The sequence below is a fragment of the Colius striatus genome, chromosome 8 (assembly GCF_028858725.1).
Source record: "Colius striatus isolate bColStr4 chromosome 8, bColStr4.1.hap1, whole genome shotgun sequence".
Taxonomy (NCBI): Eukaryota; Metazoa; Chordata; class Aves; order Coliiformes; family Coliidae; genus Colius; species Colius striatus.
In genome coordinates, this window is record NC_084766.1 from 22,906,287 (window position 1) to 22,920,412 (window position 14,126).

Sequence of the window (14,126 nt, forward strand, 5' to 3'; positions counted from 1 at the left end):
TGTCCTTGCATACATCTCTAAAGACAGATGAAGGTGTGATTACAGCCCAAGTAAATGACTGTTATATGACTGTAATGCTCTCCTGACCCAGCTCCAGTTCTGCTACTGCCTACCTTCTGCCCAAGTAGTTGCTTCGTAAACAAGTAGGCAGCCCATCCAGTCATGCCTGGCAATGTACTTGAAATTCTGACTTCCCTCATGATATTCAATTTTTTCTCTCACTAGTCTAAATTAGTGTTGCTTGCATGCCACTTAGCAAGTAACTTTTATTTTAAAATAACCTTACCTGACAGTGACCACTTGGAAAAAGTTATTTTGATGTGTTGGCTTGGCTTAGAGGATGGAGGGTTCTGAGGAAACCAGACTGTTTGCAGGTCTCTGGATTGTTGCCTGCACTTCCCAGAAATTTGTAAATAGGCCTTCAAATAAAAAGCCAAATTTGTTTTCCAGGCATTGATTCTTTTCTGTCACTACACTAAATTTTTGTTTCTTAAATACATGTACAAATAGGAAGAAGAGTTGGCTATGATTTTAAACTCTCATTTTATTACATAAGATGTGTAACAGTCACACATGTTTAACCATGTATTCAGCAATTATAGTCTCAAAATCACTTTTCTTGTGTCATCCGAGAACATTTACTTCACACTACTTTTCACTGAAAAAATGCTTGCAGAAGCTTTCTTGCATGGTTAAAGAGATATTTTTTAATTACTCTTTAAAAACTGGATGTTATAGTCTTATTTTGGCAGATGCTACTCTAAATTTATGAAATTATAACGGTGAAACAGTCAGCCTCGAGAACATCTTGATGAATTAAACATGCTGCAGCTGCAGAGTTTGCTTTAGATGTGTGCAATAATGACTGGATTAAAGCTAAAGTAAATATAAAGATCCAAAGTTTATAATACTGATTTCCAATGTGATTAGTTCTTCACACAATCATTACTACAATTAAACACTGAGTCATTGTAAACAGATGCACATACATTCATTTTGTTCCAATTCTTCTCTCTCTCTCAGGGAAGTGGAAATTGCATGTGTGATTTAGGAGATTTGTTCTTTTTGCACCTGTTTTATTTTTTAAAATTAAGAATTAAAATAATCTACTTTTCCTACCTCCTGGTAAATTAAAAAAGATTATGCATTTTCTTACCAAGTGTGCTTCTCCCCAGTGTTCTCCTAGCAGTTTAAAGGTTTCGCATATAGCATATGATTGCTCATTTTTACAAAGTCTGCATGTAATTAATGTATACATATAGCTGAATTTAATCCCTTTGTAATAGTAAGCTGTATATCTAACACAAAGATAAACGTACCTAATTGTTGTTTCCTTTACTTGGTGTGTTTTCTGAACAGTTCAGTAAAACCTGTATTGCTAATGAGAGATCTCAAAATGAGAAAGTAGGTGCAGATCCAGAATACTTTTACTATTCTGGATTTTTACTATTATACTATGAATTTTCTTTATTCATTTAAATTTCTAAGACAGCAAAGAGACAACCGTTTTCAAGTGTTTTAATTTAATTATTCCATCAGTATGCTTGGGTAGATATTGAATGTGGGGCAGGTAACACAGTCTCAGATTTTCTGTTAAAAGACAAAAGAAAATGAAGCTAGAGAGGAATCTGGAAAAGAAAAGAAATGCATGCCAGAGAGGAAAATAGGTTATGGAGTGGGAGTGAAAATGGGAAGTCTGTGGTGGATGTACAGGATCAGGAAGGGTAGGCTAGTTGGACTATGTAATGGGGAAGGAAAAGGGTATGACTGATTAGGAGCTGCATTGTTGAAAACAATCTGGGTTGGTTGAAGAGACTGAGCTGAAAAGTGGCACAAAAAAGAATGACTGTGGGGAGATATGAGTGAAAGTGTGATGGACTAAAAAATAAATTCAGTTCATCAAACTCATGCTCAAAGCTGGCAACAAGAAATGAGCATACATTCCATTGCCCCAAATAACTGAGTAAACAGTGTTTGCCTCACTTTGGATATGGTATGAGTGGAGCCTGAAGTTACATTAGAAATCTGAGTCAAGAAGTCAAGGCTGCAACTTAGTATAGAGAAATACAGAAGAGATAGTGCTAGAACAGACACAGATTGTAAAAGCTCAGCTTCCTAAGAATGATTGATCTCACAGTGGCCTTCAACCCAAGATTGTTGTCAGTGCTATCACCAAATATTTGTTAGCGCTGTGACAATGTATTTCTTGTCTAGTGAAAGAAGACTAAGTATGTTACAGGAATTGAAGGCAGCACTATTTCTTTGAAGAAAAAGTCTCTAAGCATATATGTAGGAATAATGAATTAAGGTTAAAATACAATCAGCCCTGTTCTGGGATTGCTTAAATTGCAGGTCTTTGATTTTGCAATCTCAATAATGTTCTTTTGAAGTGGTTTGTTTATAATAACCCCATATGAATTACATTCAACTGTGTTTCATAAAATCCAGGACTGTGCATTTTTCCTGTTTCATTAATTAATGCAAAGCTTTATAAAGAAAAAAAAAATACAAGAAGTGAATTTAACAGTATTTAACAAGATATAGCTACTGTAAATAACATGGACTTAAACCATAAGTTGAAAACAAAGTAATCTCTGTGAACATTTTTAAGGACTTTGCAATAGGACACAGATTGACAGAAAAATACAGGGGCAATATGTTTTGGTTTTCTTTTTGTTTACAACAATGTGTTATTTAATATTGGATTGTCAGATAGGAAGTTCCAAGTTTCTCTTCATTTTGTGTGCCCAAAACTGAAAATGTGTTCTCGTAGTCTGGATAATAATGTATTATACTATTTATTGTGCAATGTTTTTAATTATAAAAATGGTAGTAGGAGATTGAATGCATAATGATGTAGAGTTTTGCAAGAAAGTAAACATGTATCTGTCATTTTAGAGAATAGTTCCATTTTGTGCACAGCATAGTGTTGTTTACAAATTAAATTTTAGCTAATAAGAAAGTGCTCAGCCAGTAAAGTTAACAGATATTATATGGTTTTAATATTTTATTTTACAAAGTGTCAGCTCTTCAGCATAGGTCTTTTTCTTTCCTTTTCATCAAAGGTACTTGAAGTTAGTAGAAAGCCTGAAGAGTTTTGTTACTTGATGTTATGAAATAGTTAATAGGATAATTGCCTAGAATATAGTAACACTAGCCTGATTATTCTGTTTATTCAGTGAATCTACTTTTTATTGTCCAGAAACTAAATATGAATAAACTTATAACTAGTGTTAGAGAATAGTTTTGAGAGAAATATTCAAGTATGGTGTTTCTGATTAAAAACATAGGACATGTTCAGTGGTAAAATCAAATGAAAATTCATGATTTTGGCTTCTATTACTTTCAAAAATTATTCATGAGCAAAATTATTAGAATAAATTCCACTGCACTATTTTACATCAGTACCATTACACACGATTTTGCCTGAGGGTGTTGAGTCAATCGGTAATTCTTGTAATACTGCTTTTTCAATCATGGTTTGTTATAATACCATTTCAAAGACTCATTTTTTTTTCTCTCTGATTTATTTATCATCTTATTTGTAGATGGATTAGGAACAGATTAGTTTTTGTTTTAAAGCAGGCAGGGTAATATGAATATTACTACAGAAAATACCAGTTAAACATGAACATTATATTTGGCGATAATGTAATGACAATGGTACTTCATGTTATTTGCTACTGAAAACTGTTACGATACTATCAAAGGGAAAATACATAGTGTCTACATAGTGCTGTAGCATATTTTCATTGAACTTGATGAAAATTCACATTTCTAGCACAATTAGTACTTCAGCATTTATGTTTATAATTATCATGAAATTGTTTGTACTGTTGATAGTATCTCATAAACATAGCACAAATATTTAGCACAATGTCTAATTATCAGCAAAGCAAAAATCACCAGCACCTAATCTTAAAACAAAACCTCTCCAAAACTAACCGAACGAGAAAAGTTTGGGAAAAACAAGGAAGGACACAACCACTGGCAAGTTGTTAGTTGTATTGCTTAGGAAAGTGTTAGAAGACAAGTGCTCAGATATAATAGCAATCTGTGAAATGTAAGATATGTAAGTTGACCATAATGCAGATGAATACTACTCAAGGTAGTTACTACACACTTCATAGGGCTTGATTCTGTCACATTTTTCATCAAGCGGTGTCTTATAATGAGAATGTTGTCTCACTGATTAGTGGTGGAATTACATGCTGTCCTGCTCAGGCTCGCTAACGTTATGAATATCAGGACCATAGAGAAGTTTCATTTTCCCATGTTACTCTGAAAACTACACAAGACAATCATTGATTATAATTATCTGAAACGTATTCTGTAATGACAGGATTGTGTGGATTTTTATCTGCAAATTCCTTTACTTAGCCTCTTTTTTTTTCTTACTGTATTCCCTCCTCTCCCTTCATAAACTCTTTTACCTCACTGTGAAAGCTACTAATTACAGTGATTCTTTTTAGCACTTTGTCTACCCTAATGAGTTAGCTAATGATTTTAGAGGAGTAGCCATTGTTTTATAGATTAATGTTACATTGTGTTCCCATACTTTCATTGTAGATTGAAGGCACTCGGCTTCCTATTGCTCAGTGTACTGCTGGAATTTATGGATCTTCTGTAATACAATTTGTTGTTTTACACAATTCTGGGTCAGTAAGTGGTGTAAAATTGCAAAGCTATTTGCTACAATGAAGCTCTGAGCAGATTTATGTTTTCTACCAAACGTATACCACATTCATTCTTATCAAGAGTCACATAGAGAAGAAATAGAAAATAGCTGGCTTCATGATGAGAGCTTGCAAAGTATGCCTTTTTCTTGATCATTTCTTTAGTTAAAGGGAGTGGAGCTGGTTATGTTGCTGAAGGTAGGCTGCATGGCAGAACGTCTGAATGACAGGTGGAAATACTGGTGCAAGGGCTGCACTCCTTTATCAATGGCCATAAATACATGGTTTGAACAGACACACATCTGTCTGTTGAAAGAAAATGGAATCATAATCCCTGTGAGTAAACACCGATATCACCAAATTCTGCTACTGAAATCAATAATTTTAAATGTTGATGGCAGCACTGGGCTCCTGTAAAATATCCATATACTACCATGTTTATTCCTTTTTGGCACATAAAATCACAGACTGCTGTCTTGGTTAGCATGATGCTCAATGACTCTGATTCTACATAGTAAGGGTAGAAAATAGCATGAAGGTAAATATTCAGGGAAGATTTTAAAGAAATACTGTTGAGAGAGGGTAGCTTTCACTTACATCTCTTGTATTATTATAAATCATCCTAATCAAGTAATGTTACTTGTCTTTAGGTTAGTAAATTCACAAGCTCATGGTAATAACCTCATCAAAAGGCTTTTTTCTTTAAAATCTGTTCATTTCTACTGCCATGGAAAGTCGTACTGCATTTTCTCATAGGTTTCTTCAAACCGTGTGGCTTATGCCTTTCAGAGCTAGCCCATTAATGTACAAGCTCTGTCTGTAAGGAATCACTCCAGAAAGTGATTGCTTTAGATAATAGGGAAGGTGATAGTATCTTTTTGTTAGTAAACAAGTTTTGAATGGGAAGTTATTGAACTTTTTAAGTTTACAATATCCCTCCTCACCCTACCTTGCAGCTGCTGTTTTTGCTGAGTCACTTTTCAGGCACTACCTGCACGTTCCTGTCAGAAATCCATTCTTTCAGGAATTCACTATGATCAAATAAAAACAGGTTAATGTTTTTGACTTAATCTGTTGCAGGGCTTTATTAGAAGAAGTATATCTAGACAATTGCTTTTCCTTCACCTCTCTTTCCATTGCTTTCTATTTTAGGTGCGCTTTCAGTCTTGCATTTTGGCTGGTTGGAGTAAATGTATGTGATTCTGTAAATTTTGATTGGAGCAAAATGTTCTGAAAAATTTTATTAGAAATTTTAATATAAGTTTACATTTACCTGAAAAAAAAAATCAGAAATGTCTAAACTAAAATTCCACTGAAAACTTCTTTTAATTGTTCTCTTCAGTTTTTCCTCCCCGACTTGTTATATGTGTTGCAGTCATTCTCTGTATGAAAGTGCTGAACTGCATAAGCTCATCAGTTTATTCAGTACTGTAAGAAGTTTTAGCACAGGAGGCACCATTAGGAGGTCATGACAAGTCAGTCATTCAGTAACATTCTCCTCCATCCTTTTTATTTTTTGGCCTTTGCTAGTCTGTTATTTTGATATTCTACCATTTATCCTTTTCACCTCCTAAATGTTTTTAGTTATTTTTAGAAAGTGTTACTAGCATCTCCATAGTTATAATTCCAGGATAAACCTAACTGAATTTGATACAGATCAAGAATATAATAAATTCAAAGTGTTTATTTTGAGACTTGCAATAACTTAATTGCCAATAAATAAAACATCCAACTAGTTGTGCCACAGAGTGAATTTGGATATTTTTTCATCAATCAATCTGTGTAATCTGATTACCTCTCTTCTGAGTGACCTTTCTGTGAGAAAATGTAAGTGCTGAAATAGAACATATGATGTGCCTGTCTGTCTTTTTTTCTCTTGGGCTTTCCTGACTCTGTTTCTTTGACAGTGGACCTTGTACTTGTCACATCCAAGAGCTCCAGGATACCGCATTCCTTGGATGTCACATCCAATTATTGGCCCTGGAACTCAGCTTTCTGTTTGAAAACTATGCTTTCCTTGCCAGAGGTTGACTTTTCTGTGACCTCAGGATTTTCAAGGTTTCTTTTGGTGGTGAGCTAATGGAGAGATTCAGGCTAGTGAGGCAGAGCAGGATTCCCAGATGAAAAACAGCGGTGAACTTGCATGATTTTGTAAGGCTTGTTTGCTAAGGTTCACCAGAAATCCATGCAGCTCACCAGTCAAATGAAAAAGCCTGTAGCACTGGACTGTCTTTAATATTGAACTGAGAACTTAATTTTCTCTTCCTGGATTTATGTACTGTCAGCCACAGAAATATTTAACTCTCAGAAACAGGAAGCAACTAGAACTATACTGGTATAAACCATTAGCTGTGTGCCTAAGGATTTTTAACTTTCAATTGACAAAAATCTATGCAGCAGAATTACATTATTGAAACATATGAATTTCTTCATGTAAAAATGAGACAGAAAGATGCATGATTTTCTGATGTAATTATTATTTTGTAAAAATTTTAACAGCTAAGAAAACAATATGTTGTTTGTTTTCTAGCATCTTTGTTCCTTTGTTTTGTTTTGGTTTTTTTCACCTTTCAGGAAGATCTCATTTCTGATTATAAAGAGTTCTGTATTATAAGACCCAAAACTCTTCTCCTTGCAACTCTGATCATACAATAAGTAAGAATGTGACTAGTTCCACCTTTCAAATGTCTGCTCATTTCTTTTCTCCTCAGTATTTTGTGGATTAGAAGCTGCTGCTTGGGGCTATTGTCACATATTACACTTAATAACCATATATCAAGAAACAATTTCATCTACTATAGCTACCTTTTTAGAAAAAAAATAACCAATGGTTGTTTTAGCTTTCATAGACATTCTCCCATAAAAGTGATGGTTGTTTACACCTGTTCTAACTTGTTTGTTTTATTTATACTTCTTGTTATTTCTAACATTTTCACAGATGAGAAATAATTTAACACTATACCCATTTATTGTCAGAATTTTGCTTTGAACCCAATAAAAAGTGAGCATCAAGTACAGAAGATAGCTACAGTCATTCTAAGATTTTCAGGGAATGATTTACAAGAAAAAAGACCAGCATATTATTTTGTGGACATATGATTGTGCACACATTTTTCATGCAACAATCAGGGTCTCTCGTTAGCTGAGTACCTTCAGCATGGTATGCAGGAGTTTAGGTCAATAGAATCTAAAAGCCATAAAATAATGAAATATGTACCTACATTGTAGGGTACACATTATGGGAGGCTGACTTGATAAAAGTAGCACCTTCCTAAAAATTTCTGCAGTACTGGTGCAGCCTGTGTGCAGTAATAGTACATCAACACTTGTTCTAGCAAAAATGTCCCTCATGGTGGTAGAAAACAGGCAGGGTAACACTCACACTCAGGTAAAAATACATGAACATTTCCACTGCTAATTGTGTGGAAAGTACTTGTGATTTAATGAATTACCTATGTCTGCCTTCACAATTTTTTTTGTAAGCTTAATTCATTTAATTAACAGAGTTTAATTTTTTTTACAGGGTACAAATGTTATTGAGCAAATAAGATCAGAGAAAAAGAGAGTGTGAGCAGTTTAACAGCTTTGCATTTTTAATCTAATAAGTAGTGTATTCTGTCAGTTGTAGGTGTTACGGTGCACTGCTTCACTGAATGCAGTTGCCTTTCATATCCAAAGTGCTTTCACATCTTGGAAGTTATTGCAAGCAATATAAGTAGCATCATCTCTGCATTAGTCTTAAATCTCTTTAATCAAAAGTCTTTCATTAACTTGGCATAAGTGATGATATATGAAGATATCAACAGTCAGAAATACATACATAAGATAAATTTAAGGTGGATTGTGGTATCTTTTACTGTGGTTGATTAAGAAAGTCCTGTTGTTACCATCATTCACTCACAATTGTAATTACCCACAAAACTTATCTTCAGAGTGGACTCTGTCCAAACACAATGAAGCGTGAGTTCCAAGAGTTAAATTCTAAGATTGCAAATTACAGTCTATCCTTTTCTTTTTAGTTGTTCATTTATCATTGTCATGCTTACTGCCACTGTAATAATTCCAGACATGTAATGTGATGGGAGTTTAGATTTCTTGGTATTTATCATTCATTATACTGGAAATACTACAAAGTTAGGTGTGAGTATATTGACATTATATCTTAATTTTAAAAAGAAAGCAAATATTGAGGTAGCTAAATATGAAAATTAGCAAAAGAAGAGCAAAATTAAATGAGAAAATTCGTAAATACTCTATGTAGGAGTTTGCCATTTTAAAGCATGAGATATCATCAGAATATAAACAAAAGGTAAATTTATATGTGTATGTTAATGATGTTCCCAAATACTTGTCTAGAAGGACAGTTGTTTTGTAATTTGTTAACAAGTTACTGTTGACTATATATACACACACATATATATATGTATCACCTCAGTTTATTTGTTGAAACAGTGTCAGAGAAAGTTCAGACAGACCTTAATGATTATGGCCCTTCAGGGTCTTTTGCAAAATGAGGCAGTGTGCTTCCTACACAATGTTATAATTTTCCAAAAGATAATGAAGTCCACTGGAGTATGACTGTACTCTTTCTGAATTACAACTGTAGAGCAAATAAAAGTCAGCAGTATGAAAAGAGCAGGAAAAATGAGATATGAAAGAAAATTCGTCTTTGAAAGGGCACAATTTTACTATGATTTATTAAAAAATATATGCTCAGATAATATATAAAGCAGAGTTGGGCCAGTAATGAACTAGGAAACTTCATGGTTAAATTTAGTTTCTCAGGTAATACTAAGGATGATAAGGATTAAAAAAAAAACCCAATTAATCAAATTTCCAGCATGTCTCATTTTCAGAACAGTGGAGTGCACATGTACATCTTTTGTACGTACAAACCTGGAGAACTTCTCTCTCCAGCCGGTTCAGTACCATTAAATCTCATTTCATCAATGACACTATGAAGTCCTACTGTCTTTTATTTTGAGCTACTTGTATTCAAACTGGCTTCCTAAGATCATTTCGGTATGGGGAAAATAGTAATGAAATGCCACAGTGATAGGCTGAGAGTTATTTATAGTATTACTCAATTGCAATAGATTACACAATTTGGTATTTTGCAACACATGGTTATTACCAAGCTATTTGGTAATAAACAGTAGGATATTTGTCTGTTTGACATCTGATTGAATGTGTGCTTTTCAAGAAGGCTGAGTTAATATTGATGGAGAGCATGATGACTTACTTTTGGGAACTTTGTGCACACAGTCAGCAGAGCAGTTGTGGGCAGAGCAACAGTTTCTATGTCTCCTGAATGGACAGCCTCAGCAAGCTATTATTTTGTTCAGTGCAGTGTCAGGGAGGTTGCTATTACTCCAGTATTTTCCCTTTCTGAACTAACAGTGGAAAGGAAGATGGATAGTCACAATAGAGGGAAGTGTGGACTGTATGTCTAAGCAATATAGATCCATTTCAACACATGTAAAAGTATAGATTGCTTAATACATGAACAGTTCATATCCCATGGCTTAAATTTTTAAACAAGAGCAAGATCCTTTGTGTTGTGAAAACCAAGATTTTGTACACAGTAATTTCTTGTAATCCCCAATTTCTTGTCATCACTTCTATGCCTTTACTGAACAAACTGACAACTGTAGTGTAAGGTTTCCTGTCCTGATGCATACAGTCAACCTACTTCAGTTGAACTACTCAAGTAGGTTAAAGAGACATGTGAAGGTACTCCATAAATAAAAGAGGAAAAGGGATCTAGGGTACTTTCAAGTACATTGAAATTTTTACAATTGTTTAAATGACATGTATACAAAATCACTATAATCAATATTCATTCCGCAGAAGAAACGGGTGCTCGTGGATGATGCTGATTTATATAACTAAAACTAGAATTCTACTTTATCAAGTAATGAATTTGTTTTGTTGGCTTTGTTGTACTAAAATGTGAGATCAAACCAAGTGACAATAGTACTACAACATCTGGTTGAACTTCGGCAGTGCTAGTTAGGATATCATCAAGCAGTGTTAGCTCTGTGCCTTCACCCCCAGTTTCTACCTGTTTTGTAAAAGGATTACTGGTCATTAAAGCCAAAATGAAAAATAAGACATAGCAATTCACATAAGAAAACATTTGCATGGCAGCTGTTCAACATTAAGTGTAGTTAATGGTCATGTTTGCAACCACAAATGTAACGTAATGTTTATATCCATTGAAATAACAGAATTGATTAAATGGGATAAGAGAAGAGTGATAACAGCTGCTCCAGCGTATTGTTTTTCATAAGATTGATTGATGTCGCTTGGGCATGTCTTGGATCTGCAGAGTATTAGTAAGAAGCCAAAAAAACCCCCATGACTAGGCAAGCAGTTCATTATTTCTCTTGAGCAAAAAGAAAAGAAAAAAGGAAGAACAGTAGTGAATGCAATAATCAAATTTGCATCTCTGTAAAAGCTCTGCATAGGTTGACAAAGAAGGAAAATTGTAGGTTATGATTAACATTAATAACATATTGCTAAAGCAGTTGGTAGTTATCAACTAGAGATTCATTTAGAAACATGGCTTGTAGCTACTGAGAATAGTATTCTGCATCAGATACTTTGTATTAGAAATTTTTCCTGTCAAGCAAATGAAATGAGTTTTGCTTGCAGAAAAACATAAAGTGACAGAACAAAAGAAATGGGATGCAATTTGAGGTCCCAGGGATATGAAGAGCTTCTATCAAAGAGTATCTATAACATCTGTCTACAAGTGTAAGATCTTTTTTCTTGTTTTACTTTGTTGCAGTAATGTATGTGTATGTATTGCCCTATATTATTCTCAGTAATAGTAAAGGAAAAAACCTCCAAACCCAAACAAAACAATCCTTACAATCCTGTCCTCCCAGGACATACTCTTGGAACAGTATTGTTACCCAATGGGCAGTTGTCAATGTCTTCATTTTTTTTCTTTTTATAAATGTCTTCTACCTTTTAAAAAATCTATTTCTATCTATATGAACAAGGGTTATTTTTCCTCTGGTCAATGTTTTTGTAGGTTCCTTTTAGTACAGAATCTGAAACTTGAATTTCCTAGGAAAAAGGAACATTATTTGTCTATGTTTTATAAGCAACCTTTGCTGTTGCAGACACAACTTGGAATTGGCTTTTCATTATGGATACATGATTGTTTTTAGCTTTTTATGCTCCAGCAATGCACTATAGTTGTCTGGGGCACTGTCTCAGAGTCCACACATTCATGTGCTGAGAACATCATGGTGGAAGACAAAATCCCTTAGAAAACTAGGGACTGTATTTATACTACAAGTGTCAAAGCAAAAAGGCATACCATGCTTTTCCTGATTTGATTAATTTAAAAAAAAACACAACAAAACACAAACAAAATTATCTGAAGTAATAAGAAAAAATATTTCAGGTATCATTGCCTGAAATCAATGCCTTTACAGCAGCGTTTAACACAGTGCAAAGGACTTTATATCAGTTGGTTTGGTTTGTGTGAAGCGTGTTTAATACATGACAGGTCTGCAAATGCAATTCTGCCAAAGAGTTGATATGCCTCTGATCATGGCAAAGCACTGTTTGTGAAGACTGCACTGAACATATTGATACAGAACATTACAGGAACAGGTACCATTTTTAAAGTTACTTTCTAATATTGTAATATATTTTTATTAATAACAGAAATAATATTTCTTCATGTTGCCATAGTTACCATTGACTCTATTCCCTATTGAGATTTTATTTTTGTCTAACAAAGATTAACTGTCCTGAAAGAAAAGAGTGAAAATTACTGCATAGCAATAATTTGCTAAGAAAAATAAATAGCTTAGTAACTGGATAGTTTGAATTTCAGAACTGCTCTTAAATACCTACTTTACTGGTTGAGAACTCTGGAAGAGCAGAGTCAAAACCTTGTATTCTGTCCTTTCTCTCCTCCCAAGCTCAAGGGAACACTGACGGCCTCTGCCTCTATTAACTCAGGAGCATCTGACCTCTACTGCCCAATTCAGTCTTCATAACTTGTCTAGCACAGTTAAACTGTCTTTCATTCTACTTTGTGGCATTGAAAAATAGGTCTTAGGAAAGCTGCTAGCTTGACTACTCCAGCTGTTACAGGTGATCAGTGTCAATTAAAGATGGGCCTTTTTTTTAGAACTGGACTTAGAAGTTGAAATTTCAAATACCCCTGCAATTAAATGAAAACAAGTTTCTGATTTGGTTGAATCCCTGATAAAATTTGAGTCCAGCTGACAGTTACATTTACCTTTAGGGGTTCAATCCGTCATCATGCCTTGGCAAAACTGTGTCTCCTGACAGGACTGAGATATGGATCAGGAATGGAAAGAATGAGACTAATAGAGAATAACAATAAGCCAGTGGGTACCAACTGATGAGGTGAATTTTACTGATGATGCACAAGCATATTTCAGAGGCAGTATGAGGCTGCCCAGGGCTCAGCAGTTGTAAACTAGCCATTAGAAATGAAAGCATCACATTTCAAGGTTAGCACAGTAATGAAAACAGTGTATTCTGTAAAGGATACAATGGGTGAAACTGTCAAAAATTAACTCCTTTTAAACAGCAAAACCCATCAATTTAGATTTCCTTCTAACACCATTATCGACTTCCTTTTTTTTTCCTCCACAGAGGATCTTTCTGAAAGCTGGAAGTGAGGAAGAAATCTTTGCACATCTTGGCTTGGATTATGTTGAACCATGGGAAAGGAATGCTTAAATGATTTGTAAGTGTATGTTCAACTAACAATGGTCATCTGTCTATCTTGAAGTCTGACTTAGAAATATATATAAAAGATATATCTGTATGACAATAACAATTTTATATATAGATATATAGGTTAGAAGCCATCTTTCATGTTGTTGTTCCTAGAAAATAAGATTTCTTTAGAATCCTTTCCAGTCTATTGGGGGTTAATTTTTGAAGTTTCTACATGGGAGTGATAAGACAGAGCTTGTTTTTTGGGAAAAATATGCAACTGGAAAGATTTTTGCATGTGATAGGAATTTGCCACTACTTGCTTGTTAAAATACTATCAGCTGTGACAATACCCGAATAATACAAAATATTTGAGCTGAATCTGAAAACTACTGAAATGCATGCTTATCTTTAAGTGAATTTTTAAGTATTTTGCTGAATCTGTATACAAAATTGCTACTGTATATAAGGCTAAACAACCTAAACAATAATTAGTTTGGAAGTCTCAGCAAGTTGAGGCTTCAGCTATAATACTTTTCCAGTTAGGGCACCACTCTGCAAAAACTGTAAACAAGTTGACAATGCAACAAGAGTTGGAAAAAAAAAGCTTTCACGAAAAGGGATTTTTGAAAGGAAAGTGAAATAACTCAGTGGCAAACTTCAATTGTTAGGAAAACATACTCTAAATTTGGAGTACTGATTTCGACTAAAGAAGTTTCATGTTGTGTGATA

The 14,126-nt window shown here is 34.2% G+C and overlaps 1 protein-coding gene across 1 annotated transcript in view; it reads left to right on the forward strand.

The window, feature by feature from the left end:
* The window catches only part of DNTT (DNA nucleotidylexotransferase), a 92,025-nt gene extending 78,610 nt beyond the window's left edge, over positions 1-13,415 (forward strand). Inside the window, exon 11 of the mRNA XM_062001362.1 lies at positions 13,329-13,415. Coding sequence (XP_061857346.1) covers positions 13,329-13,415 — 87 coding nt within the window. The remainder of the gene's footprint in view (positions 1-13,328) is intronic.
* The last annotated feature ends 711 nt before the right edge of the window (positions 13,416-14,126 follow it).